At 39.6% G+C, this 23,910-nt stretch overlaps 1 protein-coding gene across 2 annotated transcripts in view; it reads right to left on the minus strand.

The window, feature by feature from the left end:
- The window catches only part of GABRB3 (gamma-aminobutyric acid (GABA) A receptor, beta 3), a 484,556-nt gene that overhangs the window by 89,677 nt on the left and 370,969 nt on the right, over positions 1 to 23,910 (minus strand). For both annotated transcript variants that reach the window (XM_006898584.1, XM_006898585.1), the window contains exons 5-6: positions 16,091 to 16,173; positions 11,751 to 11,888 (exon numbers count right to left, since the gene is read on the minus strand). In XM_006898584.1, the coding sequence (XP_006898646.1) occupies positions 11,751 to 11,888; positions 16,091 to 16,173 (221 nt within the window). The remainder of the gene's footprint in view (positions 1 to 11,750; positions 11,889 to 16,090; positions 16,174 to 23,910) is intronic.

Below are 23,910 nucleotides of genomic sequence, written 5' to 3' on the forward strand. Positions count from 1 at the left end.
CCTAAAGCATCCTTGATTATAGCAACTCGTGGTTTGAATTTGTTCTTCAGTTCCTTGAGCTTAAGGAATGCCGAGCAAAAAATTTAAAAAAAAAAAGAAATGCTGAGTGAGTTTGGCCCTTTTTATTTTCTGACTCCAGCTCCTTGCACATATCATTGTAATATTTTGTATTAGGAACACTGAAATTAACCCACTTACCTATGATCAGTGATATTTGACCGAGAAATAAAATGTATCAACTGGGGAAATGATCACCACTTCAACAAACAATGCTGGCAAAACTGGACTGCTACCTTCAGAAAGCTCAAATAGGTTCTACATCTCATATCATATCCAAAAAATTAACTTAAGGTAGAACAGAGATCTGGGAATAAAGCCCCAAACCAAAAAAGTTCATAAGAGACAAACTGCGGCCAAGCTTAGAATGCCTAGTTTAAGGTATAAAGAGACTGACTGCTAAATACAGCCAGAAATGCCCAATCTGGAGAAGATAAAATTGATTAGCAGGATTTTGTAAAGATTAAATCTCTGTGCTCACCAAAATATTTTCCAACAAGGTGACAAGAAAACCTACCAACTGGGAATAAACATTTGGCAAAAGTATCTCAGACTAGGGTCTAATAACAAAAGTTTACAGAATACTCCCGGAATTTCAGGAGAAAAAGACTAAAAATCCAATTATAAAATAGGCAAATGACATGGAAAGAGTTTTCCCAGAGGAAAATATTAATGTGGCCAACAAACACAGAGAAAAATGCTTAAAATAATTTGCAATAAGAAAGATGCAAATCCAAATTACATGAGATAAGTTCTTACCCCAGTAGCAGTGCCAAAGTTTAGGAGTGTAGCAAGTAATAAATGTTGGAGATGATGTGAAAAGGTGGGAATTCTCATACACTCTTGGTGGGATTCTAAAATGGTGCAACCTCTCTGGAAGGCAGTTTGGCATTTTCTCAAAAAGTTGAACATAGAACCTCCATATAACCCAGTTATTCCCAGCTACTAATAGAAATATACTCCGAGGAAATTATAACTGAGATCCAAATGGAAACTTGGACATTAATGTTCACAGCAGTGCTATTCACCATTGCGAGAACACGGACACAGTTCAAAGGTCCAAGCACAACTGAAGGCATTTAGAAAGTGTGGTACATTCACACAATGGAATACTATGCAGCACTCAGGAAACACAATTTAAAAAAATACTGTGTGACTTGGTAGAAGCTGGAGAGCATTATGCTGAGTGAACTAACACAGTCTCATAAGGACAAAAGCTGCCTGAGATGATTATTGCAAAAATAGAAGAATAACTAGTAAAACATATATTGGACTCAAGGGAGGGAGAGGGTTGAGGATGGATAGAGGTGAAGCCACAGGGTTGCACAGTCTGGTGGTTGGATGAAGGGAGGAAAAGAAATAGGAAGGATCTGGATGAAAAGAAACGGTAATGATTGGCAAGGTTCCATGGTGGTTAATTTTACAAAATGTAAGGCATGAGATTGTATAAAACACAACGTGAATGAAGACTAGTATAAAACACAATGTATATGTACTTTGTAAGTCGTTGTTGTTACGTGCCGTGGAGTCGCTTGCGACTCATAGCGACCCTATGTACAACAGCCCTAAACTCTGCTCTGTCCTGTGCCAATCGCACTGTTTGTGACACTCCCACCCCAATTATCCCAGTCACTGAATCAATCCACCTCATAGAGGGCCTTCCACTCCTGCGCTGTGCCTCCACCTTCCCAAGCATGAAGTCCCTCTCTAAGGACCAGTCTCTCCTCACAACATGTCCAAAGTATGTTAGACGGAGCCTCAGAATCCTTGCCTCCAAGGAGCCACCAGGTTTAACCCTTTCCAGGACAAATCTGTTTGTTTTCCTAGCAGTCCACGGTATTCTCAATACTCTTCTCCAGCACCACAGCTCAAAGGCATCAATTCTCCTTCTATCCTCCTTGGTCATTGTCCAACTCTCTGATGCATAACAAGTGATTGTGAAGACCATGGCCTCTATCAGATGCACCTTAGTCTCCAGAGAGACACCATTGCTCTTCAGTACTTTGGAGAGGTCCCTAACAGCAGACTTTCCCATGGCAATGCGCCTTTTAATTTCCTGGCTGCTGGTGCCAAGATTGTTGACTGTGGAGCCAAGCAAACTAAAGCTGTGTACAATCTCAATCTCTTCACCATCCATCCTGATGCTGCCGATTGGTCCAGTGGTGAGAATCTTTGTCTTCTTGACATTGAGCCTCAATCCATATTGTAGGCTACAGTCATTGACACTCTGCAGCAGGCGCTTCAGGTCCTCTTCAGTTTCAACAAGCAGGGTTGTGTCATCCGCATAACACAGATTGTTGATAAATCGTCCACCAATCTTGATCCCACATTTCTCCTCATAGAGCCCAGGCCAGGAAAAATTAGTCCAACAGGACAAAGCAGAGGATTATAACAAAATGTACAAAAACTGGAATTGGAGAATAACAAGGAAAGCACATTCAGCATTTCTCAAATGAAACAAAATGAAAAGCAAATTCTAGTCTGGAATTACAACACTGAGAGATTCTATGGTAAATTCTTGAGTGACCTAGGAAGCATCAAAAGAAGATGGAGGGAATACACAATGTCAGTATACTAAGAATAATTGGTTAGCACTGTAACATTCAGGAAGTACCAGATGGTCAAGAACCAATGATGAAAGAAGAGTTGCCAAATGTTTGTTCCCAGTTGGTAGGTTTTCTTTTCGCCCTGTAGGAAAAAGTTTTTTATGTGCACAAGGAATTAATCTTTAAAAGGTTCCATGTATCAATTTTATCTTCTTCAGATTGTGCATTTCTGGTTTTATTTGGCAGTCTCTTTATACCTTGGACTAGCGCTTCCAAGCTTGATCCCAGTTTGTCTCTTAGGAATTTTATAGTTTGGGGATTTACTCCCTGATTGACCTTGAGTTAATTTTTGGGTATGGTGTGAGATGTGGATCCTGTTTCAGCTCTCTGCAAGTAGAAGTCCAGTTTTGCCAGAACCATTTTTTGAAGAGGTTATCATGTTCCCATTTAATAGCTTTGACTTCCCTACCAAGTATCAGTTGACCACAGATAGATGGGTCTATTTCTGGATAATACCATCTCAGATAAGAGTCTTATAACAGATATTTACTGAATACTCTTGAGCCTCCACAAGAAAATGACTGATAACCCAATTACAGAATGAGCAAAAAACACTGAAAGAAATTTCACAGAGGAAGATACTCAAATGGCAAACAGACACATGATGAAATATTCAAAATCCCTAGCTCTAAGAGAGACGCAAATCAAAACCACAATGAGGTGCCATATCACTCCAGTAACAGTGGCAAAGTTAATCAGGGCAGCAAGTAATAAATGTTGGAGAGGATGTGGTGAGAAAGAAACTCTTTTCCCCCCCACTTTTTTATTATTATTAATTTTAATGAAAGTTTACAGAGACGTTACATTTCCATTCATTAATTGTTGCACTTTTCTCCCTGCCCACTCCTCCCCCTAATTTGCTCTTCTCTTTGAAAAGTAAAATTGTTTCATTGTGATACAATCCCTCCTCCCAAGTCCACTCCAATATGCAGCCTTCTCATTCTGGACTTCTTTCATGACAATAATACCTAATATTTTTTTAAACAGTTCTATCCCTCATGTGTTTCAATGAAGTATACATAATTTATCCCATCTTTCTCAGTCTTTCCCCAACTCAGATATCAGTCCCATTTTATAACAGTAGCACTATGCAATATTTGTCCTTTCGTGACTGAGATATTTTACTGAGCCTAATGTCCTCCAGGGTCACCCATTTTGTATATTTCATGAATTCCTTGTTTTTCAATGCGGGTTAGTATTCCACTATGTGAATATACCACAGCTTCTCTCTCCATTCATTTGTTGATGGGCACTTAGGTTGTTTCCAACTCTTTACTATTGTGAACAAAGCCACGATAAACATGGGTGTGCATATATCTGCTTGGGTGGTGGTTATGGTTTCTTTTGGTTATATTCCCAGTAGTAGAATTGTTGGGTCGAATGGTATTTCTATTTGCAACTTTTTGAGAAAGCGCTATATAGCCTTGCATAGTGGTTGTGCCATTTTACACTCCCATCAACAGTGAATAGGTTTCTCCACAAAATTGTCACCCCTTGTTGTTGGCTGTTCTGTTCAACTGTGCTATTCTTACTTGGGTGAGATGATATCTCATAGTTGTTTTGATTTTCATCTCTCTTGGAGCTAGGGATTTTTGAACATTTCTTCCTGTGTTTGTGTGCCATTTGACTGTCTTCTTTGGTGAAGTGTCTGTTCATATCCTGTGCCCATTTTTCAACTAGGTTATTTCTATTGGTGGGATTATAAAATGGTACAACCATTTTGGAAGGCAGTTTGCGGTTTCCTCAAAAATCTGAATATAGAAATTTCATATGACCCAGCTATTCTACTACTTGGAATATATCCAAAGAATATGAGAACTGAGGCACAAATGGAGATTTGTACACCAATATTCATAACATCGTTATTCACAATCTCAAGGACATGGAAACGGCCCAAAAGTCCAACCACAAATAAATGGATTGAGTGTATATTATGCATACATTCACATAATGGAATTCTATGCAGCAAGCAGGAGCAATGACTTTGTAAATGATTACCTAATTTGGGAGGGTCTGGAGAGCATTATGCTGTGTGTACTAACTCAGCCCCACCAAGATAAATTTCATATAAAATTAGTATTGTCGATTGAGGATAAGGATCCAAGAGGAGTGGGAGAGGTTGCAAGCAGAGGGATGAGGATGTGCAGGGGGGGGGAGTTAATCATGGGGTTGTACAATTTGTTAGTTGGGGGGATGAGGGAAATGGAAAGAATTTGTTCTTGAAAGCAATGTATTAGAATTTTGTAAATAAACTAGTAGAAATTTTTCTTAAAAGGAAGAATTTCCATCTGTACTGGAGGTACTATCAAGAAAACAAGGCCCCAGGTATCAATTGACATTTTTAACAAATAGATGCAGCCCTGGATGTGTTCTATGCCAAGAAATTTGGAAGGATACCTACCTGCCTAACTGAGTGGAAGAGATCCATATTTGTTTTCTTTCCCCCCAAAAAATTGTCCAAAAAGAACAAAGGAACACAGTGTGTTTTAAAGCCAGGAAAAGTGTGCATCATGGTTGTAACCTTTCTCCTTTCTCCTTTATCAATCTGTATTCTGAGCAAATCATGAGATAAGCTGAATTATATAAGGAAGAATACAGATTGGAGGAAGACTAATCAGCAACCCGGATTATGCATATGACACTACTTAACTTGAAGAAAGTGTAGAGGATTTTAAGCACTTACTGCAGAAGCTCAAAGACTTCAATATGGATGAAGTACTCTCAACACCAAGAAAAATGAAAGTCCTCACCACTGGACCAATAGGCAACACTGTGATAGATGGAAACAAGATTGAAGTTAACAATGATTTAACCTTATTTGGACTCTCTATCAGTGTCCATGGTAGCAGAAGTCAAGAAATAACAAGAGGTACTGCACTGAAAAAAAGTCTGCTGTCAAGGACCTCTCCAAAGTGCTATAGAGCAAAGGCATCAATTTAAGGACTAACGTGTTTCTAATTCAAGTTACGGTCTTTTCAATTACTCTTTGTGCAACTGAAAGTTGGGAAATGAATAAGGATGACCTTGAACTGTGCTGTTAGGAACAGTAGAGTATCCAATGGACTGTCAAAAGAACTAAGAAGTTTGTCTTGCAAGAAGTACAATCAGTGTGTCTTTGGTGAAACTCCATCTCACATACTTTGGACATGATTTTCAGGAGGAGCCCGTCCTTGAGGAAAAAAACATCTTGTTCAGAAAAAGAGAGGAAGACTCCCAACAAGATATACTGACATAAAGATTGCTCAATGCCCCTGAGCATATAGGAGATGGTGAAGATGAAGCAGGATAGAGGAAAGTTCAAGTCTATTGTTTGTAGGGTCACTATGAGTTTTAATACTCACAGTGACACATAACAACGATAACAATCAATGAAAATTTGGGTTTGTTGTTTTGTTGTTATGTATCACAGGTGACTCAAGGACAGTATAATAGCTTTGAATCTTGCACTATCTTGAGCCAATCACATGTCTTCAGCACACCTACCCCTATTACCCCAGTCATTGAGTCAATCCGTCTCATCCAGTGTCGTCTTCTCCTGCATTGTCCCTCCATGCTTCCAAGCATGATGTTCCTCTCTGAGGACTGGTCTTCCCTGGCAACATCCCCAAAGTTTGTGAGACAGAGCTTCAAAATCCTTGCCTTCAAGGAGCAACTTGGTTTCACCCTCTTCAGGTCAGACCTGTTTGTTCTCCTGGCAATCCATACTACGTTCAAGACTCTTTTTCAACATCATAACTCAAAGGCATCAATTCTTCTTCAATCATCTTTAGTCACTGTCCAGCTCTTGGATGTATAACAAGTAATTGTGAAGACCATGACCTGGATCAGGAGCACCTCAGTCTCTAGACTGTCTAAGATTAATTTCTCTTTAACAGTATGGAGAAGTCTCTGACAGCAGATTTTCCCAATAAAATCAGTCCTTTGATTTCCTGAGTGATGGTGCAAAGACTGAAATTTTTAATAATCTCAATTTCTTCTCTATCATGAAGCAGCCAATTGGCCCAATGAGGAGAATCTTTTGTCTTCTTGATGTTTAGCTTCATAAGACTGCAGTCCTTGATCTTCTTTAACAAATGCCCCAGATCTCCAGTTTCAGCAAACAAAGTTGTGTCATTTGTGTAATGCAGGTTGTTGATGAATCTTCCTCCAATTCTGATGCCACATTCATACACTGCAGGTTCCCTAATGAGCTGTTCCATATATAGATTAAAATGTCTGTAGACAGGCTGCATCCTTGATGTATACCTTTCCTGATTTTGAACCACAACTCATAGGCATTAATTTTTTTCTATTCCTTTATATTCACTGCCTAGCTTTATTATGTTTAGCCAGTAACTGGATCAGTACCTGCACCAGGCGCACCTCAGTCATTAGACTGACTAAGACACATTGTTCTTCAGTATTCTGGATAGATCCCTTAAAGCAGATTTTCCCAACACAATTTATCTTTTTATTTCCTGACTACTGGAAATGCAGCAATTTTCTGAATGCAGTGTTTCATTGCTTTTTTCTGATGGCTGTTTCTTGGTCCAAGTACAGATTTCTCAGATAACAGATGTGGCCCTGGATGTGCTCACCAAGTTGTGCAAAGAAATCTGGAGAACAACCACTTCGCCAACTGACTGGAAGAGATCTATATTTGTTCCCATTCCAAAGAAAGGTGACCCAACTGAGTGTGGAAACTACAGAACAGTGTCATTGATTTCACATGCAAGCAAGATTCTACTGAAGATCATCCAAAAATGATTAGAACAGCACATCAGCAGAGAACTGCCGGAAGTCCAGGCTGGGTTTAGAAGGGGTTGTGGTACTAGGGATATCGTTGCTGATGTTAGATGGATCTTGGCTGAAAGCAGGGAATACCAGAAGAAAGTCTATCTGTGTTTCATTGATTATGTAAAGGCATTTGACTGTGTGGATCATAACAAACTGTGGCTGACTCTGAGAAGAATGGGAATCACAGAACATTTAATTGTGCTAATGCGAAACCTGTACTTGGACCAAGAGGCAGTAGTCAGAACAGAGAAGGTTAACACTGCATGGTTCAAAATTGGCAAGGGTGTACGCCAGGGATGCATCCTGTCTCCATACTTTTTCAACATGTATGCAGAGCAGATTATCCGAGAAGCTGGGCTCTATGAGGAGAATTGTGGCATCAGGATTGGTGGAAGATCTATTAACAATCTGCGTTATGCAGATGACACAACCATGCTTGCTGAAACTGAGGAGGACCTCATGTACTTGCTGTGAAGGGTCAAGGACTGCAGCCTTCAGTATGGACTGAGGCTCAATGTCAAGAAGATAAAGATTCTCACCACTGGACCAATTGGCAGTGTCAGGATGGATGGCGAAGAGACTGAGATTGTTCACAGCTTTAGTTTGCTCGGCTCCACAGTCAACACTCTTGGCACCAGCAGTCAGGAAATCAAAAAGCGTATCGCGATGGGAAAGTCTGCTGTTAGGGACCTCTCTAAAGTACTCAGGAACAACGGTGTCTCTCTGGAGACTAAGGTGCGTCTGATACAGGCCATGGTATTTGCAATCGCTTGTTATTCATCAGAGAGTTGGACAATGACTAGGGAGGACAGGAGGAGAGTGGATGCTTTTGAGCTGTGGTGCTGGAGAAGGGTACTGAATGTACAATGGACTGCCAGGAAAACAATCAGATTTATCTTGGAGAGGATTAAACCAAGCTACTCCTTGGAGGCAAGGATTCTGGGGCTTCATCTGACATACTTTGGACATGTTGCCAGGAGGGATGGGTCCTTGGAGAGGGACATCATGCTTGGGAGGGTGAAGGACAGCGTGGGAGGGGAAGACCCTCTATGAGATGGATTGATTCCGTGACTGCGGTAATCGGGATGGGTGTGTCAGAGGCAGTGCGGTTGGCGCAGAATAGAGCAGGGTTTAGGGCTGTTGTGCATAGGGTCGCTATGAGTCGAAAACGACTCGACGGCACATAACAACAACAACAACAACAACATGTACATATTCTGGGATATGCATTATTCTCAAGGTTAGTCATAATTTGCTGTGATCCACACAGTCAAATGCCAATGAAACACATACAAACATTCCTCTGGTACTCTCTGCTTTTAGCCAAGATATCTCTGACATTGGCTACAATGTTTCTAGTGCCACATCTCTTTCAAACTTAGCTTGCACATCTGGAAGTTCTCTGTTGATTCAGTCATTTTTTAAAAATAATATTCAGTAGTACCTTTTTTGCATGTGATAGTAGTGATATTGTCTGACAATTTCCACTTTTTTTAAATGGTAATAAATATAGATATTTTCTAGTAATGTAGATATCCTCAAGATTTCCTGGCACAACTATGTAAACATGTCCAGGGAAGCATCTGTTTGTTGAGATATTTCAATTGGTATTTTATCAATTGCTGCTTACCAAGGTAAAAGGTAGCACGAAGTTGTAGGCCGCAAGCGGTCAAACCTGAAGCCGCAAGCTTGTAGAGTATGGACATGGTTTCAAGAATACCATCATAGTACAAGTTTATTTACATCACTGGTCAATTGTTCAGCTGAATTTACAGGAGGAAGTGATAATAGTTTAGCTCAGTACAATAACACTTTTGACTATGGGTGTGGCCTTTATAATAATTTACATTTTATAAATTACGTTGACAATGACAATACACAGTGTTCACTAAGAATACAAAGCTGCAGAGAATGTGTTGCACATTATAAAATACAGATGCTACTTAATAAAACAGCAGCTATTTATCTTACAGTGTTGTTGTTAAATGCTGTTGAGTATTATTTATAATAACCCTATGAACAACGGATCTGAACTCTGCCATATCCTGTGCTATTCTCATCATCTCTGAATTCATTGCTATAGCCCCTGTGCCAATATATCTGGTCTCCTTCTCTTTCGCTGACCCTCCACCTTTCCATGCATGACTTCTTTTAATAAGAAATAACCTCTCCTAACAACATGAATGCATCCTGTCCCCCTAATCTTTGCAATCTGTATGCAGACCAGAGCATTCAGGAAGTGGGGCTTTATGAGGAGGAGTGTGGCATCAGGATTGGAGGAAGACTCATTGACAACCTATGATATGCAGATGACACAACCTTGTTTGCTCAAACTATAGAAGATCTGAAGCACTTGTGGCAGAAGGTCAAGGAGTGTAGATTTCAATGTGGATCAAGGCTCAACATCAAGAAGACAAAAGATTCTCACTACTGGGCCAACTGGGAACACCATGATAGATGGAGAAGAGATTGAGGTTGTTAGTAATTACAGCTTGCTTGGGTCCACAATTAACACTCTTGAAATCAGCAGTCAGAAACTCAAAAGACGAATTGCATTGGGAAAATCTGCTGTCATGGACCTCTCCAGAAAAGCAATGATATCAGCCTAGATACAAAGGTGTGCCTAATACAGGCTATGGTTTTTTCAATTACTTGTTATGCTTTGGAGACCTGGACAATAACTAAAAATGACAGAAGAAGAATAGATGCCTTTGAGTTATGGTGCTGGAGAAGAGTCTTGAACATACCACGGATTGCCAAGAAAACAAATAGGTCTGTCTTGGAGAAGGTGAAACCAGGTTTCTCCTTGGAGGCTTGGATTTTGAAGCTCTGCCTCACTTAATTTGGGCATGTGGTCAGGAGAGATTGGTCTTTGGAGAAAGTTATCATGTAGATGGACAGCATGGGAGATGAGGACCTCAAATGGGATGGATTGATGCAGTGGCTGGGACAATAGGGGCGATGGGTTAGAATTAGAGAGACTGGCTCAGGACAGGGAAGGTTTCAGAGCTGCCATAGATAGGGTCACTATACATCATGGGGGACTCAACGGCACATAACAACAATAACATACTATGACAGGTTTGGAAGCTGGAGTGGCATCCACTTCCTAAACAATATGTCTCTGGAAACTCTGTGAACTTTGATAAATGTTGATAGTTGTAGAGGAGCTTCAGGCCTTCTGTTCATAGGGTCACTATGAGTCATGCTTGACTGAAAGGTAATCAATAACAAAAACAACAACAAACAGCATGCTCAAAGTATGTTCACCATCCTTGACTTTAAGGAGTAGTCTGGCTGCACTTCTCCAAGATATATTTATCTGTTCTTTTGGTAGTCCATGGGACACTCAGCACTGTTCTCTAACACCACAACTCAAAGGCATTGATCTTTCCTTTGTTATCTTTATTCATTGTCCAGTTCTCAGATTCATAGTAAACAAATGAAAAGACCACGGCTTGAATCAGGCACACCGTAGTCTTTAAGCCGGCATCATTGCTCTTCAGTACTTTGGAGAGGGCCCTGATGGTAGATTTTCCCAGTGCTATAAGTCTTTTGAGTTCTTCACTGCTGGTAACAATGATTAAATAATTGACAATTCCAATCTTTTCTCCATATCGTCATGATGGCTATTTATCTAGTGGTGAGATTCTTTGGTTTCTTGATATTAAGATATAATCCATATTGTAGGCTGTAGGTTTTTATCTTCTGCAATAACTGTTTCACATCCTCCTCAGTTTCACCAAGCACAGAGCAGAAAACAACAAAACATCCTTGGATAATTGAAACAAAGATAACAATTGGCCATATTAAGTCAGTCTTCACTAGAGACTTTCAGGAAAAGATGATCTTGTCTACAGAATTAACTATGACTGTGTATGACCCAATTGCTGAGGGCAGGACCAGGTCCTCTACCATCAGGCTGACTGCTACCTCAGAAGATGGAAAAGGTGGTTCACTTCTTGGAAGACATTCCCAACTTGTCTGGTTATCTTCTTCCTACTTCCTTCTTATCCCCAGAGCAATCTATCTCTTTTCTGCTAAAAAACAAGACATTCCTGTGTTACCAAATATTAACTGGTTATATTCACTCTTAGTTTTTTAACTTTTAAATAACTAGCATTAGAGGGCATCTCTTTCTCAAGTGAGCCTTTCCATCCATGGAAATGTGATAGTGCCTTGAATTATGGAGAAAAGGTGCAAGGTGTTAATACATTATTGAGTGACATGGGTGACCTGATAATGTAAGTCAGTTAAAACATATTTCATAAGATTCTGGCCTCATGTAACAAGAGTGGAGATAGGACTCACCTGTGGCAAAGACAACGTTTCTTGAGACCAGCCGGTGTTCCACGATGGAGAACTGTGGTAGCTCAATTCTTTCCACTCCAGTGACAGCCTTGTCGCCACCTCTCCAGTAAAATTCAATGTCATCTGTGGTGTATCCATCTACCAGAAGACAGAGAAGCAGGAATATAGGGTACAGTAAACATCATCATTCTGTGTCAATGCAAGTCTAAGGAAACTGTAAGCAGTGAAAAAGAAATAAAGCCCTGCTTTCTTAAATTGAGAAGGACCTGAATCACTTTCTGCAGAAGGTCTTGGACTACAGATTTCAATACCAACTGAAGTGCAACATCAAGAAAACAAAGATTCTTATCACTGGGCCAATTGGCAGCATTATGGTAGATGGTGAAGAGATTGAGATTGCTAAGAGTGTTAGTTTGCTTGGCTCCACAATCAACATTTTTGTTACCAGCAGCCAGGAAGTTAAAAGACGAAATTGCATTGGGAAAGTCTCCTGTCAGACACCTCTAGAAAATACTAAGGTGAACAAAGCTGCAATAAACATGGGTGTGCATATATCCGCTTGGATATCAGCTATGGTCTCTTCAGGGTATTACAGCTATGTTCACAATAGCAAGGAGTTGGAAACAACCTAAGTGCCCATCAACAAACGAATGGCTAGAGAAGCTGTGGTATATTCGCACAATGGAATACTATGCTGCATTAAAAAGCAAGGAACTCATGCAATATTATTCAAAATGGTTGACTCTGGAGAACATTATGCTGAGTGAAATATCTCAGTCACAAAAGGACAAATATTACATGATGCCACTGTTGTAGAATGGGACTGTCCTTGGGGTTGGGGAGAGACTGAGTAAGATGGGTTCAATAATGTATACTGCACTGAAACAGAGGAGGGAGAAAACTGTTTAAAAGAGATATATAACTAGGTATTTCTGTCATCACAGGAGACTAGAGCGAGGGCTACATGGTGGAGGGGACCTGGGGGAGGGTTTGTAAAACAATGAAAGAATCTTTTCTTTTACTTTTCCATAATTTTTGACTCATGTACTTATAACTTGTTAGTCAAATTTGTGTCTTCTAGGTTGCAACACCCCCATGATACATCTTCAAGGATATGAACATGTACGGCCAAGCACAATCAATAAGAGTGCATCTAAATTCCAAAATCAATTCCATAATAGTCTATGTGTTTCCTACTGCCAAAGGGGCCCTTTAGAGCAGTGAGAGAAGATCTTCACCCTGAAACCCACAGCGTCCCTTTTCAGCAGGAAGTAGCTAAGAGAATACGCCACCCCCTTTTCCTTATGACTCAGGGTGAAGTCTCTCTCAGGGAGGAGTGATAGGGAATGGCAAAGGACACACTGACAAAGAAGATTAATCAGAACTGGCTTTGACAAGCACTGTGGCATTTGGACAAGAACAAACTGGGAGGAGGGTAGAGAGAATAGTGCAAGAATGAATGAATGGAAACCCAAAATCTCTGTAAATGTTTATGAAAATTAATAAAATATAATTCTAGAAAAAAAAGAAAATACTAAGGTGTGCCTGATCCAGGCCATAGTCTTTGCAATTACTTGCTATGCATCAGAAAGCTGGACAATAACAAGGGATGATAGAAGGAGAATTGATGCCTTTGTGTTGTGGTGCTGGAGAAGAGTATTGAAATACCATAGACTGTTAGGAGAACAAACAGGTTTGTCTTAGGGTGAGATCAGGCTGTTCCTTGGAGTCAAGGATTTTGAAGTTTTGCCTGCCATACATTGGACATGTGGAAAGGAGGGACCAGTCCATAGAGAGGGACATCATGCATGGGAGGGTGGAGGAACAGTGCAAGAGAGGAAGAGGCTCAATGAGATGGATTGATTCAGTGACTGTCATAAGGGGGTAATTGTGTCAGAGATGATAAGATTGGCATAGGATAGAGCAGAATTTAGGGCTGTTGTACATAGGGTTGCTATGAGTTACAGGTGACTCAATGGCACATAACAACAACAACATATAGGAAGTAGAATTCTCAGTCTATCTTTCTATCATTGAAGGACTAATTTTTAAATGTCAATGTTTACTTCAGTTGCAGTTCATACTGAACTGGTACTAAAAGTTTGATAGGTTAAGAGATATTGTATTTTTTTGCTTAAAAGTTTGACTGATAAAGTCTATTGTAGAGCTTGCCTAGATAATGTGTAGAAATGGACCATCATGAGTCAACTCAAAGCAAAAGGTTTGTGACTGGTGTATTTTGTTTTGTCTTTAAAATAGCAATGAAGAAGTTATTGCAAAGTTAACACATTACCAGTGAACTCAACCCATGAATGTTTGATATCATAAGAAACTCGAAGAGCAAAAGTAAGTTATACTGTCTAATGATTACCTCTGATGCTTTTGACCATGAGGCTTGACAATTTTATATAGGTCTTTTGCTGGAATAATCTTAGCTATCAGTGGTTTGACAAATGATTCTATCCAAAGGAAGAGTACTTCCCAATACAGCTTTTAGTATAGTGTTCAATGTTGATGCAATAATCATTTAGCCAGTGCTTCTTGAGAACAAGTACATAGAACAATAAGGTCTGATGTGCAGACTCTACTTGTATAAGACAAGAGTACTCAACTTTATCCATAGAAGCTATTAAGACACTCAAAACTCACTCATTGCTGCCAAGTAAGAGTCAATTCATAGCTGACACTTCAGCAGATTGTCAGAGCCTGTAAATCATACAAGAGGAGGAGTAGTTGGGCATCTTTCTTCCAAGTAGCCAATAGTACATTAGAAACACCAGGGAGGCATCATCTGTGGGGTAGTATCACAGCTCTATCTCTGTAACATACTCTGATTTGCTCATATAATATAACAATGGGACAGATGTCTGAGTTTTGACACAAGACAAATTAGCTAGGCCTGAAAGATGCCTACTCCCTGTGGCTTCTGCTACTTTCTTGGTTCAATTTTCCATCAGTGAAGGGCTCCTAGGGTCTGACTAGAATTTTCCAGTGCATTAATTTGCATGGATAGACTCACCTTTCAGTATGGCTGCATCAAAAAGGGCACTAGAAAGTAAAAGTTACTTATTTATTTTAATAATAATTAAAATAGATAACCCAACATTTAGTATAAATACTATGAAGACCCTGTTTGACTGAAATGGATTATAAATGAGTTAATGAGTTACTGTTGTTATGTAGTATCAAGTCAGATCTGATTTATTGCTGATCAATCATTATTTTTCAGAGGTTGTAAAGTGTATGGAAGATTGTCCATCTTTCTCCTGAGAATCAGCTGGTGGATTCTAGTTATCTTCCTTTGAGTTGGCAGAACAATTCCTTACCAACTAGGCCACTAGAGCAATCTTGGCCTATGGTAGACTAAGATAAAAGACAACAATAACAAAACAGCATTAGACATGCTTGTAGATGGAACCCAGGGAGCAGATGGAACACTCACTGTTATTAATATAGATGCAGCTCTTATGGCTCACAAAGAAGTACTCCATACTTAATTATCAATAAAGTGTATGAATATTTCTCAAATTCAAGATAACTACTGAAAGTAAAAAATAGCTTGCTTGTAGAAGTGAATCCATGATACTAAATGAGTTTTATTCTGAATGTCAGAGTCTCACAGAGGTAGCACAGTCACTCAGGCATGATGGGACGTATTTTAATAAAACTGCATATCCAAGCTTGCTTTCTCTTCTTTGAAAATCTACAGATGTTGTTGTTAGGTGCTGTCGAGTTGAGTATGACCCACAGCAACCCTACAAACCTTGTCCTATCCTGTGCCATCCTCACACTTCCTGACACATTGCAGCAGTCACTGTGTCAAGTCATCTAGTTGAAAGTTTACCTATCCTTCATCAACCCTCTACCTTTCTGAGCATTGTGTCCCTCTCCAGGGAATAGCCTGTCCTAGCAACATGCCCAAAATATGTGAGGAGAAGCCTTATCACCTTTGCCTCCAAAGACCATTCTGGCTTCACCTTCTCCAAGACATATTTGTTCTTTTGGAAGTCCATGGGATATTCAGTGCTCTTCTTCTCCAATACAACAGCTCAAAGGCATCAATGTCAAAGACTAGTCACTCTGAATTTCTTCTGTCTCAGCAAAGCAAACACACTTTCACAACCACAATAGAATGAAGAATTCTTCTATTCAGAATTCAGAGTCTAAACCTCTTTTTTAAAATGTCAATAAACTTAATGAGGTGGAGAATAAAACCTTGAATGTTTAAGATGGTTAAGAATTATGTCAAGAAAATGTATGGCATGGTAAATAGCTTAAATAAAGACAATAAAGATTACAACACAAATTGACAATAAGGAACCACAAATAAAGATACGCACAGCTTTCAATCTCCAGAGTACAATTCTGCTCATCCAGTGGATACCTCCTTAGATCCATCATGCATGCTGCTGTTGTTGTGATTCTGAAACACACAGAACATGGAAGTAATTAAAGTTGGTGAACAGGGAGCAGGGTGTACGGCTTCTAGATAAACAATACATAAGACCTTTTTTGTCTAAAGTGCACCTTAACGCCTTTTCTTAAAGACATTTTACACAGTTTTTCCAGGATATTACAGATTAATTCTGTCAAGAAAAACAACATAACACCATTAAATCCTAAAAAATTAGTCATGAATTCTTGTTTATTATTGAAATATAAGAAGTTCTTATCTTAATTTTTTTCTCTGCTCATTCTTTAGGGGCTCTCCCTAAGAGTACAGTGAAAATCAATGCATAAAGATAACAATGATTACATTAAAACTTAAGACACTGATTCTCCATATGATGTGCTAAAGTAAAATTAACTGTTACACAGACAATCCATAGTCTTTGAAATTCTAACTCATGTTTCTACTTTTAATTACTTAATGACAGTTATATTCTAAACTAGATTATCACACTCCAGTGTTTTTACATATTATCATTATTTTTAAAAAAGAGTAACTTTTACGTTATTGAGTATGACTCATCAGTTGGTTCGTCAGTTTCTCTTAAGAACAGATGCAGTCATGAAGAGAATGCCTAAAATGTTTCAAAAACAGTTAACACTTTGACATCCAATGGTTAAACTAATGCTACATTGGAAGTTAAGATTTTATATATGTTCTACTCTATCTACTCAGGGAAACTAAATATACCTAAGACCACTCTTTAAAATAGACCAACCAAGCTATCATGTTTAGTACTATGTATCTTTATAATTTTACTTGTTTCCCACCACAGTCATAGCTGAGAGGACTAGATTTCAAATGTAAGACAGCAAATCATCTCTAAACAAGGATCCTGACTGAGAAAGAAATCTTTGTTAATGGAAATGAATTAGACTAAATATATATGTGGAGTTGAGTACACAAGCTCATGAAGGAGAGGCTAATGATGTTATTTTCACACCGGAGAGTAGGTTTGGAAAGTATAACAGTGTTAGGGAAAGTAGAGTTTCATATGGGGCAATTTTATGTTAAGAGAGTAAAATAGTAATTATGCTCTGGGACACAGTGATTAGCCATGAAGAATGGCTACTGCTTATCTCTAGGGAGATACATTCTCAAAGACCCTTTGAAAGTTGGAAAATAACATTCTTGGCTGTGCCCACTTGTTGGTGAATCTTAAGAAGGAAGAAGATGCTTTCTTCAAAGATTCTCCAGAGTTATTATGAATCCTAACCAACTTGCAGATTCTTGAAGTCTTTTCTTGAAGCCCAGAGTTCCATTTTTACTTAATAGCTCTACACATGATTCTTCACAACAAACTTAATATGGCTTCAGGTAGCAGAAGCAAGATCTGTTTCTTACTTTTTTTATTTTTTTGGCTGAGTACAGTGTACTTTATTGATGGTACATGACAAGATGGGCTCGCCAAGCCCCTCCCCTTTCTCAGGGGGATTTGATGGAAACTTGTGTCAAGGATGTGAGATTCTCAGTGTGTGGGAGGATCAAGTTGGGGCAAGGACTCCCCAGCAGCTGAGGGTCTCTCTCTCTCTCTTCTAGTGCTATTGCTGGGGCTGGTGGTCCAAGGGGATCTTATTCTTTGGAGGCCATGTGAACCATCAGGTCGACCACCCGGTTGCTGTAGCCAAATTCATTGTCATACCAGGAAATGAGTTTGACAAAGTGGTCGTTCAGGGCAATGCCAGCCCCAGCATCGAAGGTGGAAGAGTGGGTGTCACTATTAAAGTCGGAGACAACCTGGTATTCAGTGTATCCCAGAATGCCCTTGAGGGGCCCTTCTGATGCCTGCTTTACTACTTTCTTGATGTCATCATCTTTGGCAGATTTCTCTAGACGGCAGGTCAGGTCCACAACTGACACATTGGGGGTGGGGACATGGAAAGCCATGCCGGTAAGTTTCCCATTCAGTTCAGGGATGACCTTGCCCACGACCTTGGCAGCGCCAGTAGATGCAGGGATGATGTTCTGGGCAGCTCCACGGCCATCACACCACAGCTTTCCAGAGGGGCCATCCACAGTCTTCTGGGTGGCAGTGATGGAATGGACTGTGGTCATGAGCCCCTCTACAATGCCGAAGTTGTCATGGATGACCTTGGCCAGGGGAGCCAAGCAGTTGGTGATGTAGGAGGCATTGCTGACAATCTTGAGAGAGTTGTCATACTTTTCATGGTTCACGCCCATCACAAACATGGGGGCATCAGCAGAAGGAGCAGAGATTATTACCCGTTTGGCACCACCCTTCAAGTGAGCCCCAGCCTTCTCCAAGGTTGTGAAGACACCAGTGGACTCCACAACATACTCAGCACCAGCATCACCCCACTTGATGTTAGTGGGATCTCGCTCCTGGAAGATAGTGATAACTTTCCCATTGATGACCAGCTTCCCATTCTCAGCCTTGACAGTGCCGTTGAACTTGCCGTGGGTGGAATCATATTGGAACATATAGACCATGTAGTTGAGGTCAATGAAGGGATCATTGATGGCGACAATATCTACTTTGCCAGAGTGAAAAGCAGCCCTGGTGACCAGGCGCCCAATATGGCCAAATCCGTTTACTCCGACCTTCACCATCGTGTCTCAGGGATGCGGCTGAGGCTGCACAAGAAGAGAGGGCAACCTGGATCGACAAGGAGCAGAGAGCCAAGATCTGTTTCTTATTCACAGCATATCCCAATTAAAACATTTCTTATTCACAGCATATCCCAATTAAAACACCTGTTACATACTATTTCTGTTTACTTTGTCTCCTTTAACCTCAAGTGCAAAGGTGAAGGAAATCTGTGCATCTGACTATACAGCTAGTTTAGGAAAAGTTTTTCAACTTTTCAATGGCTGAAAATGACAATGAGTTTTCTGTGCAAATGTCATGCATATTTAATGCGGGCACACCCTAAAATCAACTTGGTTACTTGCAATTATCTTCTGAGCTGAATATTCACATTGCAACATTTTCACCATGCGATAATCTATCTTTACAATGAGAATAATTAGTTTTTATTGTAATGAGTATGAATAATAATTGCATTGATTAGCTTTGGGGCAAATGCAATAATAAAAAAGAATTCCTATCATGCCTTTAAGAAAGGAATGGGTCCTTTGAAAATGGCATGACTCTTGTTGGGTACATTTGAACAGATTACAAGTTACAGCAACTCTATGAACAACAAATCTAAGTTTTGCCTTATCCTGCATCATCCTCATTATTTCTATAATACTCAAGTCTATTGTGGCAGTCACCATGTCAATCCACTTGGTGAGAATATTCCCTTCTTTCCCTGATCTTCCACCTTTCCCAGCATGATGTCTCTCTCCAAGGATTGGTTTATCCTGTGAATATTCTCAAAATGTGTGAGATGAAGTTTCATCACTCTTCCTACTGAGGAGGATCCTGATTGAATTTACTTCAAGAAAGAATTGTTTGTGTTTTTGGCAGTGCATAGTATGTTCAACACAACAATTCGAAGGCATAGAATATTTTTTGGTTTTCTTAATTCATTGTCCAAATTTCAGACACAGGAAGTAAATGAAAAGGGCATGGCTTTAATCAGCACATTTTAGTCTATGAATGAATGGGAATCCCAAAACATTTAGTAATGCTCACGTGAAGACTATATTATATCCAGATGTTGTTGTTTGAAAAGAGCAAGAGAACATTGTATAGTTTAAAATCAAGAAATCTATGTGTTGTGCTGTATTCTTGCTCCATACATAATCAATTTGCATGCTGAATCAATCAGTTGAGAATCTGGACTTTATGAAGAAGAATGTGGCATCAGGATGGGAGGAAGACTCATTAATAATCTGTGTTATGCAGATTACACAACCTTACTTGCTGAAATTAAGAAGGATTTGAAAGGTTTGCTGCAGAAGATTAAAGACTACAGCCCTTGATACAGATTACATCTCAGCAACAAGAAAACCAAAATCCTCACCAATGAGCCAATAAACAGTATAATGATAGATAGAAAAGAAAAATTGTTAACTTACATGAAGCCACTATTAACATACACAGTAGCAATGATCAAGAAATCAAAAGATGAGAAAGAGAAAGTGTATTTGCCTTGCAGAGGAAGTTGTTCTCTGGATGTTGTGCTAATCAGCACCACCAAGGATAATTCCAAACTTTAGACAATGTGAGCAGAGGCTGGAGGAATCCCCATAAAACTATATGTGAGAACTGAGATGGTGGATGGATAGAGGGCCCTGCTCCCTGGACCTATACCAGACTTCACACAAGACAGAGAAACTGTAGTAGCCTTCTGGGATAAGGTAATCCCTGGTGGCTGTGCTCATCAGCACCACGAAGACAATGAAAACTTTAGAAGAGGTAGGAAGCAGTCAGGGAAGATTCCTACAAGGATACAATGTAGTTCATATAAAAGTTGAAGGACCTTAGAAAAAGAGGATCTTTATCACTGCAGAGGCCCAAAGAGAACTCCTGGCATAGAGATACGCTCTCTCATAAAGGGTAAACTTTAAATCTGCAACTAATAAATAACACCCTAAAGGACTGTTAACAACCTATGTGGACAAAAGAGAAAATGCCCAACACATTACAAGTGAAACTTCACATGATGTCAAGAAAGTAGCAGACAACTTTAAACATTGTGAAAAACAATAAGCTTTCTCTTTAAGAAGCAGAGAATACTACAGACAGAATACCCCAGAGACAGAGAGGCAGAAGAAATAGATTGACACAGAGTCATAGGAACAGCTATGGAAGAAGGTATAAATAATGGAAGAATGAATAGAAGTCATGAATAAAGGCAGTACACCAGAGACAAACAAATTATAATGAAAATACAGCCTGGCTTATCCTTTGGGATATATCCTCTGGGATATAGTACTCATGGGCATTTCATAGGAACAGGCAAACACATTGGAAAAAAAAGAAAGAAACAAACAAAAAATAATGACCTACCTCAACATTCCCATAAAATATAAAAAGAACATTAATATAACCCCATTGTATCTAAGATAAAGGAAATTTTAAGGACAAGAGCTAAAATAAATCAGATAGAAAACAATTCAAAAATTGACAAGACAAGGCACTGTTTTTTTTTTCAAAGGGTCAATAAAATAGAAAAATTACTGGCAAACTTAAATGAAAAGAACGAGAAGACACAGAAAATTCAAATAAGAATTATAGTGGTGACATCACAACAGAGCCAGATGAAATTAAGTCAATAATATCAGAATATTATGAGAAAAAAAAACTACACTCCGATAAATTTGAAAACCTAAGGAAATGAACAGACTGGCATCACAGAAGTGTCTGTTACTCTGAGGAACCATATCTAGGCTTGGCTGTGGGGAGAGATAAGAGCACTGAACAGGCAGCATGAAGGTCAGAAAGAGAGGAGTGGAAGTGTGGGAGAGGAGGGCGAGAGGGACTGAAATGGATGCTGGAAGAATTTGATGCTAGTACAGTAGGGCAAGGGTGGGGAAAAAACAGGCACCAAAGTGGGGATGATGAGGTGGGGAACAAACACTTCTGGGCAAAATGCTTGTCTCCCAGATATTGATCTAAGCTGAACATCTAAATTAAGGCAGACTAGGGAGATGGCTTGGCTATCTACTTTTGAAACAACAGACTTTTGAGTGCACAATAGAGCACTTTTAAATTAGACTAGCAGATATCAGACCTGAGGATGAGCCCTCTGATTGGCTAACAGTTGCAAGTAGACATTAGTAATTGGGACGTGGAATGTGAGAAGCATGAATGTTGGTAAACTGGATATTGTTAAGAGGTAAATGAAACTCAAAGACGGTGAATCCTAGGCATTAGTGAAATGAGATGGACTGGCATGGCACATTTTGAATCAGACAATCATCTGATCTACTATGCTGGAAAAGAAAAGGTGAGGAAAAACAGGGTCACATTCACAGTAAATAAGACCATTTCCAGATCCATCCTGAAATACTGTATGGTAAGTGACGGGATAATATCCAAACACATACAAAGAAAGCCTGTCAATACCACTATCATTCAAATATATTCATCAACAACAAGAGCCATGGAGGAGGAAATAGATGATTTCTAGCAACATTTGCACTCAGAAATTGATAAAACATGCAACCAAGTTACACTAGCAGTAATAATGGGTGACTAGAATGCAAAAGTTGGGAATAAGGAGAAGAGTCAGTAGTCAGAAAACATGGACTTGGTGACCAAAACCAGGCTGGAGGTAAAATTATTTATTTATTGCAAACACCTTTTATAAGAAATGTAAACGGCAAATATATACATGGATCTCACCTGACGGTCTGCATAGGAATCAGATTGGCTACATCTGTGGAAAGAGTCAGTGAAGAAGCTCAACATCAGTTGTGAAAACTAGGCCAGGTGCTGATTGTGGAACAGATCATCAAATACTCATATGCAAGTTCAAACCGAAACGAAAGAAAATGAAATCAAATCCACAAGATCCAAAATTTGATGTTGAGTCTATCCCTCCTGAATAATAATAATAAAAAAATCTCAAAAATAGATTTGAGGGTTTGAACACTAATGAGTGAAGAGTGGAGACTAGATGAGCTGTGAGAGGATATCAAGAATATTATTTATGAAGAATGCAAAAGATCATTACAAAGACAGAAGAGGAAGAAAAGTTTGAGGTAGATATCAGAAGAGACTCTAAATACTGCACTAGAGCACTGAGAAGAAAAAAAGAAAGGGGGGAAGAGAGACAACTCATCTCATGAGATGCAGCTCATCGGGGTCTGCTGCAAGACACCATGGCCAGTCTGGAAGCATCTTCCAGCCACCACTTTCCCAGAATCTGCTAAAGGACACCAAGGATGGTGACAGAACCACTGCTTGTCAGGTTGAAAGCTGCAGTTTCACCACCCAGCTGCCACCCCCATTGTTCAGCACTAGGAGCATCATTATCATGGGTACACGGGGGGGAATTGCTGTATAGCTATACCAAATTTTTGCTGTATAGCTTAAGCAGAAGAGGCCAGGACAGCTCAAGCTGGGGAAAGATGTCATTTCTGGAAAGGAACAAAAGGCTTTCTGGTTTGCCATTCAGGTACTTTGGAGGAAATACTGCTGTTGGGCCCAAGGCAAATTAAGAGAAAAAGAGTAGCATAATGGATAAGAAACCAAAGCATATCAATATGTTGTCTACAAGAGACACATCTAATAAAGGAGAAAGATAAGATGCAAAATCAAAGGCTGGGGAAAAACATATCAGAATTGATCCATCTCATTGAGGGTCTTCCTCTCCTGCGCCATCCCGCCACTCTCCCAAACATGATGTCTCTCTCCAAGGACTGTCCCTCTTTGCAACATGCCCAAGGTATGTCTGACGAAGCTTCAGAATCCTTGCCTCCAAGGAGCATTCCGGCTTCACCCTCTCCAGGACAAACCTGTTTGTTTTCCTAGCAGTCCATTCAACACTCTTCTCCAGCATCACAGCTCAAAGGCATCAGTTCTCTTTCTATCATCCCTAGTCACTGTTCATATAGTACTTTCTGAAATTTTTCTAGTGTCAATCAATTCTTTCTCGTACAAGGACTGTGTATTCCTCCATCTTCTTTTGATGCTTTCTGGGTCATTCAATATATTGCCTATAGCATCTTTCTGTGACAGGAGGCTTAAATTTGTTTTTCAGTTCTTTCAACTTGAGAAATGCAGATCACGGTCTTCTCTTTTTATTCTTCAATTCCAGTTCTCTGAATATTCTATTGTACTACATTCCTTTG

This window comes from Elephantulus edwardii, unplaced genomic scaffold (assembly GCF_000299155.1).
Source record: "Elephantulus edwardii isolate Elephantulus edwardi_28Jun2011 unplaced genomic scaffold, EleEdw1.0 scaffold00234, whole genome shotgun sequence".
Classification (NCBI taxonomy): Eukaryota; Metazoa; Chordata; class Mammalia; order Macroscelidea; family Macroscelididae; genus Elephantulus; species Elephantulus edwardii.